The sequence below is a fragment of the Lactuca virosa genome, chromosome 6, assembly GCF_052849685.1.
Source record: "Lactuca virosa cultivar CGN04683 chromosome 6, Lactuca_virosa_CGN04683_v6, whole genome shotgun sequence".
Classification (NCBI taxonomy): Eukaryota; Viridiplantae; Streptophyta; class Magnoliopsida; order Asterales; family Asteraceae; genus Lactuca; species Lactuca virosa.
The window spans coordinates 255,477,008-255,493,085 of record NC_136431.1 but is presented as its reverse complement, the minus strand read 5'-3'; the positions used below and the strand labels follow the sequence as shown (position 1 = coordinate 255,493,085).

General features: G+C 38.4%; 1 protein-coding gene across 1 annotated transcript; it reads left to right on the top strand.

Moving 5' to 3' along the window:
* The first annotated feature begins 7,238 nt into the window (after positions 1-7,238).
* On the top strand, positions 7,239-10,187 carry LOC145120239 (Chaperone DnaJ-domain superfamily protein). The gene is made up of 8 exons (XM_079056055.1): positions 7,239-8,200; positions 8,409-8,616; positions 8,775-8,907; positions 8,996-9,093; positions 9,276-9,341; positions 9,445-9,534; positions 9,618-9,794; positions 9,933-10,187. Exons 1-8 carry the CDS (start codon positions 7,527-7,529, stop codon positions 9,975-9,977), a joined length of 1,491 nt encoding a protein of 496 aa, XP_078912181.1. The 5' UTR covers positions 7,239-7,526; the 3' UTR covers positions 9,978-10,187.
* The last annotated feature ends 5,891 nt before the right edge of the window (positions 10,188-16,078 follow it).

Sequence of the window (16,078 nt, the reverse complement as noted above, 5' to 3'; positions counted from 1 at the left end):
TCCGGACTGCGGTCCGATGCAGTGGGCAAGGCCCAATATGTGTGTATATGTTTGTATGGTATGTGGTAGTTTGGGGGAGCTCACTAAGCTTCATGCTTACAATTTCAGTTTTGGTTTCAGGTACTTCCGCTAGCAAGGGAAAGAGCTCGGGATGATGGCATGGCACACACCACAGTTTATCCTGGGAGTTTGTTCAGATGTTTGATATGATAGTGACATTAGTTTGATTTGATACTTTTACTATGGCGTTTTGAGACATACGATTCATGGTTTTATTGTATGGCATTTGATATTGTGGGTTTTTAGTAATAGTAAAACAAAAATTTCCGGGTTGCATTTTTGGGATGTTTCAGATAGCTTATTTTTTTTCCTTATTTTTATTAGTTTATTTTAGATTTTTAGATCTTTTTATCATTATTGCATTGTATTTTATTTATTTTCTTCATCATGGATCGTATCGGGGACTTTTTATGTTGCATGAGGAATTTTGCAGGGTTTTGGAGCTTATCGTGATTGTGGATTAGAGTGAAGACGGACTTGTGGACTCTCGAGGAGCTATTGGGCTTGGCGAATCCATAAAAGAAGACTTGGGCCTTAAAGAGTTGAAGACTTGGATATTTTGGACTTGTGAAGATGGGTCATAAACTTCTATTTTTGGGCTTGGAGCATCCACTTTTGTAGTTAAATGATGATTGGTTGGTTTAAATCACATGGATATGGAGGGGACCAAAGGAATATTTGGTAGTGGAAGGGTGGAGTGGAGGAATGAAGGACCAATAGCATTACAACAACATTTGCGCGGGTGGAATTTCCGTCGCCCGGGTACCCACGCAACTGCCCAGTTTGGGCATTTTGGTCATTTGGCACACCATAACCTTTGGGGATCAGATCTAGCAGCCATAACTTCGATTTTACACCATTGGAGACCAGGAGAAGGCGATTTTGAAGCTCAAGACTCATTTCTTTTCATCTTTCCAAGTTATTGGTAGTTTCTTTATGCAATTAGACTTTTGTGATTGTTGTTCTATTGCCATGAGGGCTAAACTCTCTATTTGGGTAGACCTTGGCTAAAACCTCTGAATGTTTGTGGGTTTTTGAAGGATTTATGCTTATTTATCATTTATCTTATGTCTATGATTCTAGTTCATATTTCCTATGCTTGTTTAGTGCTTTGATCATGAGCTTGGTACTTTAATAAGCAATTGTTGGTTTATTTCTTTGGTTTAGCATTGAATCATTGAATTTACTTAGAACAAATGCTTTATGATGGTAGAAATCATCTCTAGCTTATGAATCATAACTCCTTTATGGATGTGTAAACATTGACATCCTCTAGGAATTGGGGATTTCTTCATTCTTAAGGCTAATCAACTTCTTGGGTTTAATTGCTTCAATTGACCCTTGATCTTGATTAAGAAGGTGTGTTGTGGGCTTCCCCAACCTCCATACTACCTATGAGAAATCTTGGCATATCATGCTTCATGATTGCTATAACCAATTTGGGATGAATGATAAGCTTCATGTTAAATCCTAATGATAAACACACAAATGTTCATTGTGTTGAATTGCCTTGGTTTACCGATTCTCTCTAATATGTGAGCATCTCACTCTCTTGCTTAATTTCAAGTATTTAGTTATTCAAGTCTTTTAGTTTTCAAGCAATCATAACACCCCCCCCCCTTTAGTTTAATTGTAGTTAGTTAGTTTATTTACAATAGTTCTTTTAGATTGCATTGGTGATTGAATACAACCATTTCCCCGAGGATCGATACCCCTTTTTACCATTATATTACGTTTTATTTGCAAACAAAGGGTGTAATTTGCTTGGTGGACTTGACATCCTACCAAGTTTTGGCGCCGTTGCCGGGGAAATTGGTTATTGTTATTTGATTGTTTATGCCTAGGTCTACAAGAACCGGTGAACTACTCTACAATCCGGAAATTGAAAAAGAAGCAAAAAGGTTGAAAAAGTTAGCCAAATAAGCAAAGCAACAACAACTAGTTCAAGCTTCTTCCTCTGCTCCACTAATCAACATAGAAGACCAAGTTCACACTTCAAGTGATACCGACACCGAGCCGAGTTCTCCAATTGTTGGTCATTCCTTTGAAGACATTCCATTTGAAAACTACATAGCCATGAATCACACTCCACCTCACAATCCCAACCCAAACCCAAACAATCAAGATGCCAATACACCACCCCAACAACCAAGACAACAACAAGAACCTCTCATTGATATGCCACCTTGGAATCAAGCCCCTTCTCAAAACCAACCCAATTATCAACAACCACAACCACAAAACCAACAATTCCACCAAAACAACCAACCTCAAACCAATGCTTTCCAAGTTCAACAACAAGTACATTACCCAAATCAACCTAATTACCAACACCCTCCAATGTACCAAAATCCAATGTACCCCCAACAACAACCTCCCTACAACCAATACCCTAACTACCAACCTTATCCACCACCAATGTACAATCACCAACCATACCCATATACACCTTACCAACAACCACCCAATTACATGCAACAATATCCCAATAACCCCAATCCACCCAATCCCCCTCAAGAGTTGACACTTAGACAAATGATGGAGACAGATGTTACTCATACACCTCTTGCTATTGTTTATCCCGCAAACCACCGAGGGATTGAATTGAAGTCAAGTTTCATACATCAACTCACCAAGTTCCATGGTTTGGATAGAGTAGATCCTCAAAGGCATTTGAAGTCCTTTCATATGATATGTGTTAGCATGTTGCCCGAACACGTGACATTGGATGATTTCAAGCTAACCGCCTTCCCGCTCACCTTAGAAGATAAAGCTAGAGAGTGGTTATTCAACTTACCACCGGGATCTATTCACACATGGGAAGAGTTACTCAAAGCCTACAATAGCAATTTTTATCCCACCTCCCGGATATCAAGTCAAAGAAGCGACATTTTGGGGATTCGTCAAGGGGAGAATGAGACCTTTCATGATTTTTGGGAGCGATTCAACAACTTGTGTACAAGTTGTCCTCAACACAACATACCCGAACACCTACTTCTTCAACAATTTTATGAGGGTATGAATGAAAAAGATCAAAGGATGATTGATGCTTCAAGTGGTGGTGACATCTTCAACAAGACACCTCAAGAGATAAGATCACTTTTTGGAACCATTTCTCAAAATCAAAGGAACTTTGGGACTCGAAATGAAATGAAGAGAAATTCTCCACAAGTGGTTGGTGAAGTTAGCAACACTCAACACTTGGAATCAAAGCTCTTGGATTTGACTAATGTGCTAAGTCAAATGGTGGTCGGAAGTGGTCAACAATTGATGGTATGCGGTATTTGTGCCATGACGGGGCATTATACAGATAAATGCCCCACACTTGGAGGTGAACCGGAGGATGTGACTGCAATGGGAGGAAATCAAGGTCAACCAAGACCCATGGGATTTCAAAACAACTTCAACCCAAATTGGCGGAATAACCCAAACAACCCATACCCACCAAAGCAAAACCCACCAAACATTTTGATGAGACCCCAACATCCGCAATATCCTTCCCAAAAACCTCCATATCCACAAACTTCTTATAACCCTCCAAATTACCAACAACCTCCACAACAAGGCCAATCAATTGGTAACCATCAAATGAGCCTTCAAGAACTCGTCACTTCTCTTGCTCAAAGCCAAACCCAATTTCAACAAGAGACCAATAACACTTTCTCCAACATTCAAGCACAAATTGGAGACTTGGCCACCGCTCTCAACAAGATGGAACAAAGGGGTAAACTTCCATCTCAAACCGAGAAGAACCCCAATGTGAGTGCAATAACCTTAAGAATTGGGAAAACCCTTGGAGAAAGCAACCCCAAAAGAGTTTCAAGAGAAGAAGAAGATGAGGTTATTGTTGTTGAGCCTTCAAAGGTTGTAGTTCCTCCAAAGGAACCGGTTGTTCCAAACATTGAGCAACCCAAATATTCCAACAAGCCTATCAAGCCATTGGTCATACCACTACCTTTCCCTTCCCGGTTAGCCTTTTCCAAGAAGATAGAGGACGAAAATGAATTATTTGAAACTTTCCGCAAGGTCCAAATCAACATTCCACTATTGAATGCTATTAAGCAAATTCCAAGTTATGCAAAATTTCTCAAGGATTTGTGCACCAAGAAGAGGAAATTCAAGGCAAATGAAAATATTCAAGTCAATGCAAACGTGTCTACAGTTATCCAAAAGAAGCTACCTCCCAAATGCAAGGATCCGAGAATATTTGCTATCCCTTGTACAATTGGTGATTTACATGTCGAAAGTGCCATGTTAGATCTTGGAGCCTCGATTAATGTGATGCCATATTCGGTTTTTAAATCTCTAAATGTTGGACCTTTAGAAGAAACCGGAGTAATCATTCAATTAGCAGACAAGTCAAGTGTGTCTCCAAGAGGAGTGTTGGATGATGTGTTAGTACAAGTTAATCACCTTGTTTTTCCCGCGGAATTTTATGTCATTGATCTTGAAGAGAAGACTCCTTCCAAATCATCTATGATCCTCCTTGGAAGACCTTTCATGAATACCGCTCACACGATCATTGATGTCCATAAAGGAAAAATTACCATGGAGTTTGATGGAGAGATCATTCACTTCAACATCTTTGAAGCAATGAGGTACCCTAACAACATTTCTCCATTGTACCGGGTTGATGTGATTGAGCCAATAAACGAGATAAGCCCTAATGTATACACACACAAGATTCTTATCGAAGATTATTGCAAGCCTAGGAGAGAGGCTCAAAGAAGATTAAATTCTCCAATGATAGAAGTGATCAAGAAAAAGATAATTAAAAGGTTCAAAAGGTGCAAAGAGAAGAAAAAGGCATTTCATGAAAAGGCATTGGTGAACTTTGAAGTGGGTCCCCCAATTCACATCTTTTGGGACCAAGTCTTTTCGGTAACACCCATTTTTGAGTCATTCCCCACCCTTTTTAGTTGATATTGGCACATTGTCAATGATCATTAGGCGTTCATGTTAGCCTCCATCATTTGTTACATGGTGAAATTCCTTAGACCTTCAAAGAAGAAAAATGAAGAAAATGAGCAACACAAAAAGAAGAACAAGAATCCAAGTTCAAGGCTTTAGTTCTAAAAAAAAAACGAGAAGATTTAAGAAGACTGAATATCAAGCAACAAAGAGGCTGAAGACCAAATAACAGAAGTTCAAGATTGAAGATTTAAGTTGTTAGGTTTAGATTTAGGATAAGTATAATTTTTATTATTTTATTTTATTTTTGATTTTTGGTGAGAAAAGGCCTTGACGATGAGACGGTAAACTGTAAAGGACAGTACAAGGGAGAAGCCTCTGAAACCGGATGTTTGCCCGGAGGCCGCGCTACAAAACCCTATTTCGTACTATACACTTTAGCCTGACAAATGTAGGAATCATAGTGTGTGAAGAGGCGCCTTTCCTTTGTGCATTATGATCTGCATTGGTGATTTAAAGTGCCCCCACTGGGCGCATCTCTGTTTCCTTTGTCTTGCACACCACGACTGCATCCAGCCGTGATCTATTCGCCCATCAAGTGGTTGAGAATGTGGTTTATGGCTCTAAAGCGGGGAACATTTTGAAGATGCGTAGGGTCCATGAAGGACTAATTCTGACCATGTTGACTGATGTTGACCAAGTTCTATGGTACCTTTCTTTTTCCTTTTTAGTTTAGCTCATCCCGATCTTATATTAGTCTTGTTCTAACTTGAGGACAAGTTAGGTTTAAGCTTGGGGTGATTTGATAGCTTATTTTATTTTCTTATTTTTATGTTGACTGATTTGTCAAATGTTCATTGTGTTGAATTGCCTTGGTTAACCAATTGTTCCCAACATTTGAGCATCTCACTATCTTGCTTAATTGCAAGTTTTTAGTTATTCAAGTCTTTTAGTTTTCAAGCAATCATAACACCCCCCCACTTTTAGTTTAATTGTAGTTAGTTAGTTTATTTACAATAGTTCTTTTAAATTGCATTTGTGATTGAATACAACCATTTCCTCGAGGATCGATACCCTTTTTTACCATTATATTACGTTTTATTTGCAAACAAATGGTGTAATTTGCTTGGTGGACTTGACATCCTACCAAGTTTTGGCGCCGTTGCCGGGGACCAAGTCTTTTCGGTAACACCCATTTTTGACAAAACTATAAAAATAGTCCATGTGGTATGCATTTTTTGGGTTTTGGTCTAAACCCTGACCTTTTTTTGGCTTCGTGGTCATTGTGAGCTAGTTTCTTTGCGAATTTGGTCCATCGGTAAACTGAAACTAGTTTAATACTATTGGGTATTTATTTTTAATTTTTTTAAAAATCCAATAGTTATTTATCTATTTAAATAATTAAAAAATTAAGAGTCTCTCTCTCTCATATTTTTGTGTTGATTCCAAAGAAACCCAAATCGATTGATGCACACATATCTTAAAATCGATGCACTCTAGTAAAATCGCGTCCCCTCCTTCTCTTGCAATAAATCGATTTCACATGTAACCCACAAGAACAACCATGAAATTAGAGAAGAGATGAGTATAAGGAGGATGTAAGCTACCAGAAACAACAAGATTTTTGAAAAATGTTGTGTCACAAGTTTCATTATGATTAGCTTAGAATAGGAAAATGGCGAACATATAACCTAAGAACTCTTGAACAAAATTGATTTCAAACTTCAACCCCAATAAATCATAATTCTTTGCATAAATCAAGTTATTTTTGCAGAAATCAGATATAGATTGGATATCTTCATCATATGGAAGAACAAATTAATTAAGACGCTAGATATAGATTGAATATTTTTGTTGAATTTTCTTTTGGTTTGATGAAGGAGTGGTACAAGAGAGAGAGAGAGAGTCATTTTTTTATTATTTAAATAAATAAATAAGTATTCGATTAAAAAAATGAAATAAAAATAAAAAATAAATACCCAAGGGTATTAAAATTATTTCAATTTACCCATGGACCAATTCTACTATGAAACTGACTCAAAATGACCACAAAACCAAAAAATAAAGGTATGGACTAAACCTGAAAAAATACATGCTATATATTCCATTTTTGCAGTTTTGTCTATGACTTTTTATTAATTGGGTTTTTGATGTAGCGTAGAATCTAGAGGGGTTAAGATGGCTTTGATGCGAAAATGAGGATAAGGTTTGTAACTATAAGTGTTACAGCTCATCATCGAACACGTCGTACCCCACATAAACACCACCACCTAACGACGCACCGTTGACACCTCCATTCCATCAAGGCTGAGGTGGGAAGAAGGAAAGAGGCGATCGAGAAAGGAATTGAGACAATTATTCAATCATTTTGTCGGTGGGTTATCGCGTTTGCACTGAATCTTCTTCATCCCATCCGACTATCATATTCCTTCCTTTCGAAAACCATCTCCGATAGCTCCTGCTTTTCGGCTCAAATTTCTATAAGTTTTCCCCTTTTTTTTGTATCTTTTCTCTTTGTTTTACATCGAACAAATCCCACCACCTCCTCACTTGAAATGGATCAGTTTGGTGTTCTAGTAGAAAGTATCGGCTTCAAAGCACATGGAAAATCATCAGCCCCATTGGCCGATTTGAAGGGCACCAACAAACCCAATAACAATTCCAATGGGTTCCCTGGAGATATTGGTCTCAACCAGGATTTTTCGTCGTTTAATCGATCTAAATCGGGTTACAATTCGAATCCTTCACTTAATGTTGATGATCTTGATGGGATATTTAGATCCAATAGTAGTAACGATATGAAACCCCCGAATTCCGGTTTTGATGATGTGTTTGGGGGAGTTCATTCTAGGGCTAATGATATTGATCTCGACTCAGTTTTCAAGGTTTCGAATTCGAATAATTACGATGATGATGACGATGTGTTTGGGTTGAAGAAATCGAGCTCAGGAGCGAGCTCTGTTGATCATCATGCGTTTAAGAAAACGCATTCAATTGATGATTTGCTTGGAAATTTTGGTGGAATGGGTGTGAAATCGAATGCTCCCAGAAATAACACCGGGGGAAAACAAGCAAATGCTTCAAAATCAAACGATTTACTTGGAAATCTGAATGGTAATGGAGTTAAGCTGAATGGTCCAAAAAAGGTTTCAGTAAACAAGCAAGAAACTGGTTTTGAATCCGCAGATTTGCTATCAGGTTTTGGTGTAAAAAGTTCTTCAATCAATAGGTATGTAAGCCTTTATCATTTAGTACTTGCTTCCTTTTGCTTATTTGTTTGTTTACACAAACATATGAAACTTCTAAGTGGATTACAATTTACACATGATTGCTCAAATGATCAAAATGGATATGAAGTTAATACATCATTTATTCATTTACAATACAACTTAGTTTATATTTAAGAGGAAGTAAAGGATTCTTGTTCATATATACAGACTAAAATCAGAAACAAATCCCACTCGTCAATCAAGTTCAGCCAGATCATATTCAGCTTCAACAGAAGATCCATTTGTAATGTTTGAGAGAACACATGAGAGTGCTAGAGCAAATAATGGTGCTTTTGGAGTTGATAATTATCTGGATTCCCTTTTCAGCTCAGGCACTCAGTCAAACACCAGAACTAGTCAAAGCTCTTCAAGTGAGGTGAAACAAAGTGTCAGAATTTATGCAATATGTAGGCCCCATTTGCTACATAACAGAACATGACAACAATGACTGATGCAGTACAATGTTGTCCTATGTCCTATGTAGCAAATGGGGGTGTAGGCAACTGTAGACATGGGCTTATGTTTGTGTTTCAGGATTCTGTTTATGATGCTCTTTTCAACAACAATGGTGGCACTAAAGTGGGAAAGAAGGTTTCTTCTAGTGTAAAGAAGGCACCAACAAATGCAAATAGCACCGATGACTTCTCTTATCTTTTTGGAATGGGAGGTAATTATATTTCAATACTCCTTGTAAACTCTACGTATATTAAGACATTTTCTTTCTGGAATTGATTTTGTCTTTTTCTATTTCAAAGATGCAACTCCATCGGGAGAATTTCAGGAAATCAAAGGGGAAAGTGAAGAAAGACGAAGAGCCAGATTAAACCACCACATGTCGACTCGGGAACGCATGGTATTATTCTTTTGATTTCATTCGTGATTTGTTGTTGTATCAAATATAAAGAATCCATCAAATCCTCAAAACCCTAATTTGAAACCCTAACATTCAACACAAATAAGAAGGAACCAATTATTTGAACCATCGCTTTGATGATTAGTTCTTACTCTGCTATTTTACTTTAATCGACTTGTCAGACTAAAGCACTGAATGAGAAGAACAAGCGTGACTATGAGGCACAACAAGAGCAAGATGAGAAGCACGTAAGTACTTCTACATATCAACTTTTATTTATTCTTATACTATTTGAATAGAATACTTTTGGATAAATTTTAATTTATTGTTTTAACATATTAATTTTTTCAGAGGGTAGCTGCAACCCTAGAAGGTGATATAAAGCGTTGGGCTGTTGGAAAAGAAGACAATTTGCGTGCACTTTTATCTTCATTGCAAAATGTACGTTTTCATCTTGGATTTGTTTTGTTTATTATTAGGAAATTGTATTTTAATAAGTCTATGAAAATTGACAATATTGGTAGGTGCTTTGGGGTGGAAGTGGGTGGCAAGCAATTTCACTGACTGATTTGATCACATCAACAGCGGTTAAAAAAGCTTATTACAAAGCAACTTTATGTGTTCATCCAGACAAAGTTCAGCAAAAAGGTGCAACTGTTGAACAAAAATATATTGCAGAGAAAGTTTTTGATCTTCTCAAAGTAAGCTCTCTTTAATCATATAGTATTATGTAATTGTTGTCATGATGTTTACTTTCTTGACAATGGCCAAAAAAGTAATTTTGGCTACTTTGAAATATTGCAATTAACAACAAATATAACAACCGGTTTTCTTGATAGGAAGCTTGGAACAAATTCAATGCTGAAGAATTCAAGAAACAATGAGGAGATGTTTTTTCTTTTTCGGATGTATAAAAAGTGGGAGGTGAGTTGTTTGTTTTTGGAGAATTGTAGTATGAGATTTTATTTAATCCAAGTAATACGAGTCAGGTCTGTATATGTGGGAAAGCTACTTGGTGTATTAAAAACTTGTGTTGGTTTATTTATTTGTATAAAAAAAAGAAATACATATATATATAATATATGTTATTGATATTTGTTTTGCAACAGTCATCCATGGATTCAAATGTTGCATGGATGATTGTTTGCAAGTTAAGTTGAAGATTGTAACGCAAAAATGACCGAAAAAAAGTAGACTTTTTATTATTTGGTGCAACACACTCTTAACATTTCTTGATTTTGGACTATGTTTTAGCTATAAACGAGCTCACTTTTTGACATAAATAACATACCTTTGGAATTCTACAATCATGTTCTGCAATAATTAAGGGATCAGTTATTTTTTTCTCAAATAAAAACACTACATGAAATAAAAACATCTGATATGAGATTTTTCAAAAAGTTTTTAGGTTAATAAGCTTTTTTATATTAGCTTGTGCAACCACAAACTCACAATGGGAGCTTTTTTAAATAAGTTAATGGATCTCACAAGAAACAAAGAAGAGGACTGTAATGAAAACAGTAAGATTTTATAAATGATAGAGAAAACTCTCCTAGGATAATTTAGGGACTATATCCATTAACTTACATTACATATAATAATAATAAAGGAACATGATCAATATAAACCGGATACATATTGACATCATCACAAAAAAATTAGCCCAAAATAAAAACTCTAGCTGCCAAACTATTACAATACAACTATATGGGTCTTAGGGGTTGTTTAGCAAGATTTGAATTTTTAAGATTTGAATTTTTAAGAGGTATGAATTTCTAAGAGGGTTTGAATTTTTAAGATCTGAATTATTAACAAGTTGTTTGGTTGTAACATCTGAATTATCATGCTGAATTATGAAAATGACTTTTTTACCCTTTTATATTATTTTTTCTAAATTCAATATTTTCGTTTATAAAATAATCAAACAAATAACTTCTTAAATCATTATAAAAACAGATAATATATACGCCATTCATTCCATCGATTCATCTTTACATATCAAATTTTTTTAATAATACTTCATAACCAAAGATACAAGTCCAGTTAATTGGCACTCTATAATTGACCTTTGACCACAATTGAATTACACAAATAAAACAATTGAACTGCCATTGAAAACATTAATTTCAATTATACTTGAAACCTAATTTCAATAAAATCAAAGATCATCCAATTGCCATCGTCATTTAAACCCGTTTTTGTGGCATTTTCTCCATTCTTTCTAATAATCAGTGAAACGAAGCATACTCCCATCGATAACCAACCAGCATAAATCGAAGCTCCACTGAAACGAAAACACACTTAAAAATCTTTCATTATCATCAATCGAAAACTGCAACTAATCGAATAATCGAATTAATCCACATACAAATTACGTTTTTTAAAAACAGTCCACAATTTTTATTTTTATTTTTGTTTTTTTTGTTTTTAATGGCGTAACGGGGAAATTAGATTTTTTTTACTAACGTAACAATTAAAAACTTTTTAATTGTTATCATACAATGAGTGAGATGGCAAACGGGCAACAAGCTGTGCCGCTAAGCCTTTTTGAATGGTAAAACTAATTCTTTTAAAGACTACATCCGAAGATCTATGGGATATAACATTACTATGCATGATTCGTTGTACTCTTTTAAGAAGCTCTACCGCATCCGGTGCGAGGAAACCGAACGTATCAAATGCAAATGGTATGAACACGTGTTGATTTTCCATGCACGATTTCTCATGTTTGGTGACTTTGCCTATAGCTGCTTTTAAAGAAGCTTGTCCCGCCGTGAAACCCCCAGCCCTCAGGCCCACGAGAGGGGATACCCCTGTAAGATCCACACATGCGTGTTTCCCTCCGACCCATCCAAAAATCAAAATGTCAGCCGGTCTGAGGGTTGACCTTCCTTCTGTCGGGTCAGTCAAGAAATTAACAGGTGCTTCTTTCTTAGCGGAAACCCAGGCACGCTTAAATATGTCAAACAAAACATCCCTAACCATATCGTGCCTGTATTTGAACCCCGGGAGTTCTTTACAGTGAACTGCATGCTCTCCAAAAGAGTCCAAACATGCCTTGCGACACACAAGACATATCTCGTCAGTTGGGAATATGGGAATCATGAGTCGATATTTGAGAATAGTACGATACTCCACGGGAGACATGTGTTGGCCAAGCCCATCTATAGGGATAGCCAGAAGAAAATCTTGAGCATGTGGTGCCCGTAAGCACTGGAAAACCGCTTTCTGCCGAGCCGTCAAGTCGAGATGCACTTCCATATCTTGGACAATTTTACGAAAAAGGGCACTCGCCAGTGTATTCTGGGATTTAGGGGGGCAGTGTCTTTAGTAGTAAAATTGTTAAAGTCAAAATCTGGAAGCTTGTTGCGAAGGGATGCCAAGGCACAGTCATAATCAGAATCCATACCATGTATACCGCTATCCCGTAAGATGTGGTCTTGCAATACCCAAGATTGGGCCCTTGAGGCAACAAAAGCATAGGAGGTAGCCTCTACTGCCGAGTATAAACCCAAACCCCCAAACCTAATGGGTAAGGAAGCAATTCTCCATTGTATGTCACCAAAGAAAGGGCCCCCACAAACCACAATGTCCTCAATCGCCCCGCGCAATCCATTGTCAAAGAATATTGCCGCCTCCTCCATGTGAACGGGTTGGCACGTCCTCAACCCAAAGAAAAGCTTAGCAATACCCATACAAGACCGAAGAAGAAGGAGCTCACTCTGGGGGTCAAACAATTGTGGAAGAAGGCGCATCAAATTCACAGCGTTTTCGGCTCTCTTTATGGCTAAGCTGCGAATGAAACTAGCATCTCTACTAACAGCTCCCCCAAGAAGTTTCACCCCCAAAGGCGGCCTCCCGATGTCTGCCGGAAATAGCCCCTCCCGTAACTTCCTACCATCACACGAGGGCCAAAAGAGCTCGGTTTTCTTGATATTCAGCTGAAGGCCCAATTTTGGGCCAATCACCGTAATGATGTCCAATGCTTTGGCCACCTCCTCCGAATCTCCGATAAGTGTGCCATCATCCAAGTACCATGCATGGAGAAGAAGCTTGCAATGGTCTCTAATCTTATGCAAGAGCAGGTGCAACACAATGGCAAAGAGAAGTGGTCCTAAGGGGTCTCCTTGCTGAACCCCAGTAGAAGACCGAATATGTGTGTTGCCTAGATATAACCTTGCTGCTTGACCATATAGGAATTCTACCCATAAGAAAATAGAGGGACACCTCAATCTGAACTCATGGAGTAATGCAGATCTGTCTACAAGGTTAAAGGCATTAGAGAAGTCCACGGTAAGCATGGAGAGAGATTTGTCATCGTGGCGCTCACTCAACAACCTATTGGCGCTATGTAAAACGGCCTCAGCGCCACCCGACACCCCGACTCCGAACTGAAAATCATTGAGATATTTGGCCATTTCTTTACCAACCCCCTTCATGGCCAAGTTGGAAACCAAACGTCTACATATAGTACCTACTGCAATAGGTCGTATTCCCTTGTCAGGTTTTAAGAGTGGCGTGAGAGGAGCAGAGGCAACAAATTCTGCCAAGCTCGAAGGGCATCTTCCCCCTAGCCATAGATTAACCACAGAAGTAATAGCACGTAGGAGGTCTTTGTCTATAGCCGAACCTTCTCCACAAAGGGCATCTAAAATGTGTTGAGCTCTCAACCCGTCCCTCCCACACGAGGTACCTTTAGGGAAGGATTTAATTCCCCCAAGGACATTGTCAACATCCACTACCAGGGGAGGTTCTGAAAATATGGTGTTGGGCATGGAAGGCGGTGGCTTGTATGGACGCTTATCCTCCAATGCCTTCGTGGTATCACCCCCAAATGGAGTAATCCCCGAAGAACATAAAACTTTCAATGCTGCTGTAAAATGTCCATCGGCAACCTTACGAAGACATTGTCTGACATTGGTGCTGCCCGATGTTCTTTTATCCTGAATATACTCTTCTTTTTTATCTTGATGCTCCAGTCTTGCATGGTCAACTAAGTTTTTAACTAGCTTGGCGATACCGTCTTCAGTCCCCCAAGTAGCTAAAGCGCTCAAGATATTACGATGTTGCAAAGACTTCCTGTTGCCAGACCTAATTTCTTGCATATTCTTGGGCCTGAACACCTAAAGAGTACACCTAGGAAGAATTAAAAAAGCAACCCACGCTTCAACGGATTCGGGATGACCAACCACCTTGGAAAGGGCTGCTTTCAAAGCCTGAGAGAAAGCCATACGACAGTTATGAGGGATGCTTTTGACAGTGGTGATAGGCAGCTTAAAAACACGATCAAGTAGTTGAGCATCCATCACCAACCCATCATTGAGGTCGGCTTCCGGTTCATTGGGTATCGGCTTTGGAATGCCAACAATATGCATGCTCAGGTCATCAGTCCCATCAATAAACTTAATCAAGCAACCCGGGTGGTGACATGAACGACTCAGGGCATGAAGCTTCATGCAATCCCCACATATCCATTGACCAAACTCCTTCAAAGTTGCTGCCACAGACATAAACAATCCAATGTCAGAAGTAATAGCCTCCCGTAACACAGCTCTGCGTTCATCTGTATGGAGGTGTAGGCTCTTGAGATGAGATATCATACGGGAAATCCATTTACTTCCAACAATACCATTTGGGCAACAGTGAAACCCCCGAAAAGGACACGGCCAAGCCCCACTCTCAAAGGAATGAGAGGACGCCATAAACCAACAAATAAAGTTTATTTAAGCCTCAAGGTGAGACCCGAAATTAGAAGCACTAACCCAAAAGAAAAAGTGACACTCCAACAAAAGGCTGGAGTGTGCACAATGGAACCCACACCGGATAGAATCTCTACATCAGCTTGAGTCGAAAATTGGCAACAACACTTGAAAAACTCATTTAGGCATTTTATCAAACACTTGGCGGGCAGAAAAAGAAACACCTTGTTTGCATCACCAAGCCTTAAATTTTTTTTCCCAGAATCGTTCTTCCATCGACGATGGTCGTTGCTCACTTCATAATTAAGAATATCACATTTGATTTTTTTTATATATATTTAACTATTTTCAGAGCTAAATCTATAACACCCAGTAAGTCAAAAGCAACCAAGTAGAGTCAAATAAACTTCAACAGAACCTTTACATTTGATGCTGAAGAAGTAGAGCTTTCTCCAAGATCTATAAGCTCGATCTTGGGGGTTTTCATCTCGCAATTTTAGTAATAAATAAGGGAGCGAGTGGCTGCCTGATCATGGATTTATTTAGGGTTTTTGGTGTTAATCTATAAATTGATCATGGATTATGCCTATTATTCAACATGTGGTATCAGAGCATAGTTTAATATAAGTCTTATACCCTAATTTCATGTGGCTGTCTGATTCATGATACTCCATGTATGACTGGAATAAACATTGTTGAACCGGTTAGCGAATTCTTGATGTGTAAGGCGTATCGAGTATCTGGATTTTAAGATTTGTACAATCTCCATGACTCTACTGCATCTAAGCTTTTGTAATACATAATCCTTTTCATACATTCCAGGAAGTTGGTTGGTGTTTGGTCTTATGCATCGGATAAAGTGTGCCTTTGAATTTTCTAATTGCTGAATCAATTTAAATAATTGTTCCTTGAACTTCACCCCGACACTTTGCACATGTGAAACAAAAGCAAGGGTGAAGGTACGGACATAAAACCTACTGTAAAGCGTAGAGGATTAGATGGAGCAGCAGCCGGCGTCGCGACAACGTCGGCAACGATAAAAGACGGTCCAGCGGAGGAGTTTGTTGGTTAAACTTCTACGTCATCCCCGCCTAGGGCTTGTTTCCTTTAACAGAGTAGCAGGTGGAGAAGCGAGCAGTTGGAACCAGAGATGTGAGAATCGAAGTCGAGGTCTGCGACAGCCGATGGCGGAGACGGAGAAGTGTGTGTTGTAGCAGTCACAAAAAAACAGAAAAACCCAAGTTTATATCTATTGATACTCGATTTTCATGGTAAATAATTAGAAA